We start from the raw sequence: 10,000 nt of genomic DNA, 5'->3' as shown, positions 1-10,000 counted from the left end.
GCCTGGCAAATGACATCCTTTGCAAATAAAAATAGGTATATCTAAATTACTGTATGGAATGTTCATCTAGGAATAGATGTTGTGATTGTGATGGAGGGTCATCATCCATAGCTGTGTCCATAGCAGACAGTCTCAGGCTATCTGACCAGTCTGAGCTGTGCCTTGGGACTGTGTTGAGAGCTGAGGTGATGTGTCTTTTGGTGTGAGTGTGAGTGAGACCGGGTACAATTCTAAAACGTTTTCGTACTTTTGTGTTGTTGCATAAAATCGACATTAGCGACACCTTCCATTTTAACATACATACATCTTTTGTCCCTATGTTTACTTCACTGTTTTAAGCACATGTGCTTGTCTCATTATCTTGCAATGCGTACCTTGGGGACAGTCAGGGGCGCAGATAGCACTGGGGACCCAAAAAAAAAAAATCCCATCTGCACCGCTGGGGACAGTGGTAACAGTGGCCAAGTACATGTAATATGCCCGTTTGAAATGGCAAAGTAAAATATACGGCAACCGCCATGCTTTACTCAAACAAAAATAGTTGTGGATAAAGATTTTGCTGTAAGATGTAGTATTTACAGGTTGCAAAATGGCAATGAGAGAGTCGCTTACAAACCAAGTGGCTAGCCTATTTCACTTGCTAGCCGTTGCAGGTTGTAACCGATTGTAATGCGTGTAACAATTGTCCCTAGACGACCTCTCTGTTTTAGATAAGATAAGATAATAAAAATGTATAACACATTGTATGCAACCAATAATTCTAATAGCATCTAGTTCGAAAATAATAGATCACAACCACCTGCTAATTGTGTTCCTGTGAAAACATCAATTGTGCAGTCAAAATCTTGCACAAATCTTAGAAATTACAAATTTGCCTGACTAAACGACTTCTGTCTATTGTCGTCTAATGTTGTAGCGTAGCATGCCGGTGCCATCACACCTTATCTTTGTGTTTCATCGCATTACGCTAGACACGATGTGAGAAATTAGGCAAGTTACCGTACAACTGTCCTCGTGTTACAACTGTGCCCCAGTGGTCTCCCGGACAGCGGCAGGTGTAATCGTGACACTTTGCTGGCACTCCCTCTCAGCTGATAACCAAATGTTAGTCTTGAGACAAATGTAGTAGCCTACTCATCAGATGATATTCGTGACATCATCCTTCTTCTTATAGAGAATATGGTATGGCTCAGTACTACCTACGAGAGGGTCTTTTTATTACATGCATGTGAGGAATCATGGAGTGTTAACATATTTTTGGATAGGTTCCATAATTGGAATTAGGTCATGCTAGTATTTTTTTTAATGCATTTATTGTTTTTGGCGAGTTGTATCTATTTAGGTGTGTTTGCTGTTATATCATTATAACATGTAAAAACACACATTTGCAGCCTATACATATTCATAGTATTTGTGTTGCTGATAATTGATGAGTGAAACTCCTCAATAATTTGGATGAAAAATTATTACTTTTTTATGCAAGGAATGTTGCATCATGAACAGGTGCTCCCAAAAAAAGGCCAAAGAATGTTAAAGGTGTTTACTACCATTTTAGGGAGAGTTTTGTGTCAGAAACCAGTTGCGTTTATGCAGTAGGATATAGCCTAGACTAGAGCATACGCTGCTAGAAGGTTGAGAGCCTGTGTTTATTGTTTCCATGTAAATGATTCATGATTTCATTACGTTCATGATTTAGATGACATCCCATACAACATAGCCTACAAGAAAATAAATCGCACCTCATCAGAAATAAGGCGGGTAGTCCTCCTTTGACACTTCAAATGGACTAATCCAACTAGTCTACACTTAATTATCAAAGCAAACGTCTAAATATCTAAGTAGACTTCTCCAGCCAATTAACCAAGCCTCAAAATTACCGCATCGATCAATGAACGAGGCCAGTGATGCTCGTTGGCCCGAATCTCGTACCCGAAGGCTTAAGCTGCAACACCAGTTTCGGCATCTCTCGGCTCTTTCCGTCTTCATCAGTATTCCTCGCGTGTCCGTTGTGTTGAAAGGATTCCGAGGATCGGAGCCGCAAAGGAGGCGAGAGCTAGAAACCCGCATCAGTGCGCGATTCTTCCCCCGCATCGCCCGCTCCCTGGATCCTGCCATTCGTCTTTAAGGGCTCAAAGGTGTCTTCACCCTAGCGAGGAACTTGTTTTTTTCCCCTCTCTGTATGTGGAGAAGTCGGGTCCATGGGACGAGGGCTATTTTATAACCAGTGAAACGCTGGATGGTGGATGTCGTAGCGCCTTTTGGAAATGCAAAAGACGATGAATCTTCCGTGCTGGCTATTGCCCGTACTGTGGGGGATGTCGTTTGGTGGATCTCCAAGCGTTCAGATCGGTAAGAGTCGTAATTTTGAAATGTAGGTTTAGCCTACGTTTGAATATTCACATTTGTGTTTCAAGGTGTTAACGCGTGGTGGGAAATTTAGGACATCAGTCTCTACTGATACTGAGCCTTTCCGAGAAGGAGCGAATTGGAAACCTTCTGCGCGCCGGAGCCTCTGGGCGACATATGCTGATAAATACGAGAGATAAGGCGTTATGTTTTCTGCATGTTACTTGAAGGTGTGCGCTGATAGAATGTCTCTCACCTTCTTTTTATATTTCTGTTTTAGGGGGTCTGTTCCCTCGAGGCGCAGATCAAGAATACAGCGCTTTCCGGATCGGGATGGTTCGGTTCGGCACGACCGAGTTCCGACTGACACCCCACATAGACAACCTGGAGGTGGCCAACAGCTTCGCCATCACCAACTGCTGTAAGTGCGGCTCTGTGAAGCGTGCCAGAATTGAACAGAATTGTCTATCTGTTTGTTGACTCTGATTGCAATTATTTGGCAAAGATTTGGAGCTACGCCCGTGTGTTTTTGTGTGGGTTATTGCTCTCGGTGTGGACATCTTATGTCCTTCAGTAGCCCACTGTTCTGAAATCCTTCTGGTCGCTTAGTTCGCGATGGCTGTGAGAGGAGGGGAATGGACAGGCTGATTTAGGATCAGCTGTCAAGTAGCATTGCGCGTTTGCTAGCCGGAGCCAGGCGCAGCTCGAGAGATTTAACGCCGTTGAATATTTCAGTAACATGGGGGAGTTGTGTGTGCGCGCGCTTGATAGTGTGTTATCCGCCTCCGATACATGGGTTGGATGGCGTAACCATCATACATTCGTTCTATTATTAACGTTTGTCTGAGCGTTATACCGTTTCATTGTCTTGCGCCTTAACTCGGCTCATTTCATCTAAGCCATCCGAGTAATTTTTACCCATGTGTGTGGGATGATCATGAGAGGCAGTTGAAAGCCGCACTCCGGCAGGTGTATGAGATGATATGTTAAGGTTCTCTGTGTAATCGGCATGAATTCCTGATCAGCATGGAGTTGGTTTCCACAGTAACCGTATGGCCCCCGCTTTCCCCCTTGCATGCGCGCCGTTTGATCATGATATTAGTAATGGTGAAAGCACTGTTCTTATGATCTTACACTTGCTGGTGAATTAGGTTCCTGACGTGAGGAAAGCGTGATTTTCATTCTCTGAAATGAACCAGCACCGCTATCGTAGAATGAGAAAAGAAAATGGCTATTTCTCTCTCTCTCGGTCGAGCTAAGAAGCAGCTTCAAACGCGTCCTCTCTGACAGATCAGCCTCGCCTGTGTCTATAGATAATGCCAAAGAAAAGCAGCAGGAGCTACTGTTGAAGGTTATTAGAGGCTCTTGAAACTTAAAAACTGTTAGTTCTCTCCGATGCTTTCTATTAGTTCCTAGTCACATCATCCATGCACCCCTCACTCCAAACACACGTCCAGCTCCATACACACGGCTGATTAAGGTCAATTAGTCAATTTTAATGTGAGGCACACCGTTTAATGGATTCAGAGGGTGAAAAATTATCACATTTCCCATAACATACAAATCCACAAGAACTAAAATGGCGAGGGATTTCCAGCAACAATCCGCTAATTCTACTCGCCCACGGCTGTGCAGTCAAGTGTATGCCTCGCGCGTTGGAAGCAAGAGATCTGGCCAACACTGATCACTTGTGTGTGTGTGTGTGTGTGTGTGTGTGTGTGTGTGTGTGTGTGACAGAGAGAGTGTTATAAAAGAATGAGGTCCATGCGCTTAACTATGAGTGTCCTTCACTGCATCAAGTCACCTGCATGCCAACACCACCCTACGCTGCTGAATCATGCATATGGTCACTGAACGGCACTATCTGTAAAGCGAGCGAGCTTAGCAAGGTGTCTGTCAATGGCACCTTCGGAACCGTGCGCCATCCTAGATCCTCAAACAAATGTCACGACACTACAGAGTTTTTCCAATTCCCCGAACACAGAGCCTATTTTATATACTTCAAATATAAAAGTTGAAAGCACCTTGGTGTTTTAGATGAGAATAGAGAATGAAAAACAAGGCATTTCCTTCCTACTGTAGGTTTCATTGTGTTTGCTGCCTGTCACAAACCAATGCGAGAAAAACACTCAAACTTTAAAGCTGGGAAATTATCAAAGCGTTGAAAGAGATGCCATTGTGTCATTGCTTTGATTTGAGGACATTTCATCGTGGTTGCCAAATATTTTGCTTACTAAAGACATCTGTAGCTTCTACAGAGGAGTGAAGAGTGACCTCCCCCCTCGTGGGGGATGCACAGATATTTTGGGTCATGACCTCCAGTTCGCTTGTCCTCCAACGGACACCCTTTGGGAGATCAGGGCTCAGGACACTTCACAGGGATTTTTTCAGTGGAAAAGTTTTTATGCAGACATGCTTGCTACTCCTGTTTATGGAGAGGGCAAACAGTTTTATTATAGTGTGTTGGAGGCTGCATGCCACACTGTCTTCCCTGATATCAGCTATGTTACTCTGAAAATGTGAGGAGAATTCAGTAGATTTAGTCGGCTATTTGCGGCTGTGCTCTGGACCAGCAGGTACCACTGAGGAGTGGTAGAGAGGACTATGACCTTGGGGTGGTTTTTAGTCAGGTCACAAGTATATTCCTGCCCCTGAAAGTGAATTTAAGACAGATCTAGTTTGATTTGTCATGAATTTGAAAGATATGAGGTGACCACTCGTTGGTTCTCCAGGGAATGACAGAAGAAAGCTGTAAAGTAAATGTAGAAATTGTAGGTGGAGGTGCAGGAATAAGACCATTATTTCAAAATGTCTTTATTTTGTATTGTTGATAACTGTGGAATTGGAGAAAGGCCTGTCTTGAGTCAAGGTTGTCTTTGCAATACAAATATGCGGGCTTATTTGACATTCATGCCAATACAATTCAATCATATTGTTCAATCAGCTGTTGATTCTTAGAATAAAACGCTGTTGCAATTTTTGCACTCTCGTTGTGGAGTGATGGGGTATGTCTTTGGCAGTCTCCTTGTAGAGTGGTGGGGTATGTCTTTTGCAGTCTCTTTGTAGAGTGATGGGGTATGTCTTTTGCATAACGAATTTCTGCAGATTAAATGGATCTACAGGCAAGTTGATTAGCAAAATTTGGACCTTAACATGGAATACTAATCAGGGATGGGTTTCCCAGTAACGGTGTGTTTTATGAAGAATACTGATCAGAGATGGGTTTCCCAGTAACAGTGTGTTTTATGAAGAATACTGATCAGAGATGGGTTTCGCAATAACGGTGTGTTTTATGAAGAATACTGATCAGAGATGGGTTTCCCAGTAACGGTGTCTCTGTGTTTTTATGAAGACTTCAAATGTATACCTTACTGAAGTTGTTTACTTTTCTATGTATGCTTTCGAATCCATCTCTTAAGAGAAAGCTTCCTACGCGTACCTTAAGAGTCTCGATCCATGTTTCTGGAATCCATGTTTTTGTCATTCACATGAGGTTTGAGCAGGCGTGAGATGAGGATGATGGGCATGACTCAGATTATAGCACAGGCGAACACAGAAAGAACATCAACAAGAAATACTGCAAGTCAACATAACAAACAAATGAGGTTGGCTGTTGACTCGATGTTACTCATAGATTTGGAGTGGCAAAGGATTCAAAATGACTGGCTGAGTCATACATACAGATGTTTTTATTTTTATTTAATGACGCACAAAATGCAATGCAACACATGTCTTGGTCCTCCATCGCAGTGCGACGTGCAGTCAGTGTATGTGTTCAGACCCTAACACAGTACAGAGTGGTCCAGACCAACCTTACGAAAGTATCTCTTAGAGAGGGTATACCTAAGCTCAGGATGTTTTGGGAAACATCTCAAAGCGTTAAGGTATAACTAACAAATGACGTAGTGTTAAGGCTTTGTGAAAACCCACCTCAGATCTCTAGAAATGGTGGAATATTTTAAATAAACATAAACACAATATGACGTTTAGGCAGGCTGCCTTTTGCAAAGGTATTCCTTCAGTTTGAGTGAAACGGCTCAGGGGTCTCGAGATCTGAAACCCTGGAATTTTCTGATACTAAAGTTTTCAAAGTTATGCAACAGTTTTGCAGGTACAGCAAGTACCATGTCTTGCCCTAACAGTAGGTGGCTTATTGCCTAGATAAAAAACAAGCACAGAGTTGGTCGTCTGACCTTACTTCAGTTTGCAGAACTAAGCAAAAGCTTCTAGCTGTCTGTGGATGAAGAGAAACACTGGAACTCAGCTCCAGTAGATTCATTCTCTATGATTGTAAGTCAGAACCTTCAGTTATCCTTTTAAATTAGAGACATTTTCTGTCTCTTGCACAATGCCTTTCTGTGAGCGAGCTTGGCCTGCCAGTTAAGTTTTCTCAAAAGAGCATCTTGATTTTTTTTAGGATAGTATACAATAAGTGAATTGCTGCATGGAAGAGAATACTTTGTCTTGTTCTGGCTGATGTTCAATCAGGAAAGACTTGCATCTTAGAGATTGAATGGAATTAACTGGAATCTGAAGCCCTTTTCTCATGTTTGTAGTCTCGGTTAATGCGTACCCCTTTTTGCCAGTGCTCTCTGTCTTAAATGAGAGAGTATTGGTATAGTAACCCACACACACACACACACACACACACACACACACACACACACACACACACACACACACACACACACACACACACACACACACACACACACACACACACACACACACACACACACACACACACACACACACAATTGGTGGTTATTCTCCTCTGTACCTACACCCTACACGGAAGCCGGCACATAAATATTCTCATCACTGCGTCAGGTACTGAGGATTTGCGCTGAAGACAGGATGATAAAAAGAACAAGAGAGCACTTTCTCTCCCTCAGCGCTTCTCTGTCCCTCCATCCTAATCAAGCTTCACCTTCAGGAAGGGATTAAAGACAGCGTGTGTGTGTGTGTCAGAGTGTGCTTTAGGTACATGAAGTTGGCCCTGTGTCAGAGTATGCTTTGGGTACATGAAGTTGGCCCTGTGTCAGAGTGTGCATTGGGTACATGAGGCAGGGTCTGGAAGGTTAATATGGTATGTGTGGGGGGAGGGGTAGATGGGCGTGCTTGACATGATTTGTATGGATGTAAGGGAGCCTACATACATGCAGTATGTGGTTAGAGAATTAATCCTTTAGTCATTGGTCTTTCATCAAACAGCCAGACTGTTTGAAAAGATCTTGGTAAAACATGATGGTGGAGAAAGATGAATTAGAAGAATGTTTTGGCTCGATGAGTTAAAAACTGAAATATGTATTTGGCAAAAATAACTACGTGAGCATTCGGCCAGTTCATCTGAGGCACCCGTTCCTAAATTTCCCTCGGGAATAATAAAGTATCTTATCTATCTATCTAATGTATCTATCTATCTATCTATCTATCTACTGTATGTTTGTCTATCTATCTATCTATCTTTCTATCTATCTATCTATCTATCTAAATAAATAGTATGTTCTGTAGCCTTAGTGGTCCAGGTACTGATCACGGTTTTTGTATTTTGGTCAAACTAAGAGAATTTGAACAGCTCACTGTGGTACCTCATCTCTGTAGAATATTCTACCTGACACACAACCTTGTGGAAACCCTTGTGTGTTAGGATGGCAGGATGAATAAACTGAACAAGCTGAAAGTACCTGATATAAGTGTTATCTTTCATCTGCCAGTTTTAAGACATCCAGAAAAGGCTGTGTTACTTTTACAGCAATGTCAAGCAGTCCTGGGGCAACCTCACAAAGTTACATAGTGGGTAAGGGCAAAAGTAAAACTCATTGGGTAAGTGATTCCCATAATATTGTAGGACCATAGTATGCTACAGGCTGTGCAAGCGTAAGGTAGGGTACAGTGCTGAATAATGCAGTTTGTCCAACAAACACATTTTTTATTTAACAGTGAGTTATTTTACCCCAAGCTGGTTCATTATTCGTTATTTTCATTATTTTCATCATTCATTAAATGAATTAATGTTGTATAAATGTAAAATGAATTGACCCATTAAAACAGTAAAGCAGTATTACAAACAGTCAGACAACAGCACTGTTTTTCTCTGAAGCACTAGAATACATCTCAGGCTAGATTCATGCATTTATTTGAACGGCAATTAGTTTCATCCCCAGATTCACATGTATGCCCTTTGGCTTCATATGTATTTAGGGTCTCACCCACAGACTGATATGGATGCCCTTTGGCTTCACCATGCTTTTTAAGGATCTTATCCACAGACTCATATTTATGCACTTTGGCTTAATATTGATTTAGGATCTTATCCACAGACTCAAATTTATGCACTTTGGCTTAATATTGATTTAGGATTTCATCCACAGACTGATATGTATGTGCTTTGGCACTTTGGCTTCAACATCATTTTTATTTAGGATCTCATCCACTAGAATGAAACAGAAACCAGTGAACACCTTGCTCTCCCACTCGCTTTGAAAATAATCACACATACTGAATAACATCCACACACATACCCCCCCCCCCCCCCCCCCCCCCCCCCCCCCCCCCACACACACACACACACAGACATAAATACAAATATGTACAAATATTTTCATGTTCACCTGTGTGCTGTTCCTACATGCACACATGACAAGCAAACAGGATCACACACTTGGAATCACACGTATGCGTAGCGTTCCTTTGGAGGACAGAAAGCAGGGCAACTAAGTAGGCCAGCTAATTTTACCACTGCTCCGTTCTAGCCTCCCTCCACACAAACACAAGGTAACACACACATGGGCATGAGTGTGTTTATCACTTGGAAACTTCCTCCTCCTGGGCCCCTGGCTCATGGGGTGTGTGTGTGTGTGTGTGTGTGTGTGTGTGTGTGTGTGTGTGTGTGTGTGTGTGTGTGTGTGTCAGTGTGTGTGTGTGTCTGTGTGTGTGTGTGTGTGTGTGTGTGTGTGTGTGTGTGTGTGTGTGTTCCTGTGTGTGTGTGTGTGTGTGTGTGTGTGTGTGTGTGTGTGTGTGCTTTTGAGAGCAAAATACCCATTGGGGAGCCTGTGGTGCAAGCTAGGGTAGTTGTACAGTTGAATACCTCTGAGTTGTGTAATGTTTGTCTGTTAGATAGTCTTTTTTTTAATCCCACCGTCCTTGATGGGGAAGATGCACACACATCTCTGTTCGGTGTGATCTGTCTGGACACACTCAAAGCCCTCCTTCTCAAAGTGCCTTTATACAGCACAGAGAACAGTACTTTGTGTCAAGCCTGCTCGCGTCTGTGGATAATGACCTCATTGTGAATTTAAAAGGCTTTCTATTTCATCCTTGGGTTTTGTTTCATTCTTTTTACTGTAGATGCTACACTACTGTGTTTGGGTCTGTAATGATTTCTTTTGACAGTCTCTTGTTTTAACCGCCTTGCAATTAGACCCCATCAATCCAGCTGCAACCCAGGACGAAGCGTTCAATCACTCTCTAAAAATAGATGCAGACAAACAAACCAAAAAACCCCTGGCCTTTAACTCTCAAGATATCTGATCTCTATCTAGACACATTCTTTCCGGAATGATGTACGAATCAGGTGAAATTTAAAACAGCAGTGTTATCGGTGTGGAAGAGGTTTTGGGTGGACTCTGGAGTCGTTTTGTCACAAATAGAT

General features: G+C 42.5%; 1 protein-coding gene across 1 annotated transcript in view; it reads left to right on the top strand.

Moving 5' to 3' along the window:
• Positions 1–2,300: 2,300 nt before the first annotated feature.
• Positions 2,301–10,000, top strand: part of LOC308381910 (glutamate receptor 2-like) — a gene marked incomplete at its 3' end in the record, with an annotated part of 21,896 nt that continues 14,196 nt past the window's right edge. Inside the window, 2 exon segments of the mRNA XM_080859558.1 lie at positions 2,301–2,349; positions 2,627–2,767. Of these exon segments, the coding sequence (XP_080715684.1) occupies positions 2,316–2,349; positions 2,627–2,767 (175 nt within the window). The 5' untranslated portion in view covers positions 2,301–2,315.

This window comes from Sprattus sprattus (genome assembly GCF_963457725.1).
Source record: "Sprattus sprattus genome assembly, chromosome: 20".
Lineage (NCBI taxonomy): Eukaryota > Metazoa > Chordata > Actinopteri > Clupeiformes > Clupeidae > Sprattus > Sprattus sprattus.
This window is presented reverse-complemented; position numbering and strand designations above follow the sequence as displayed.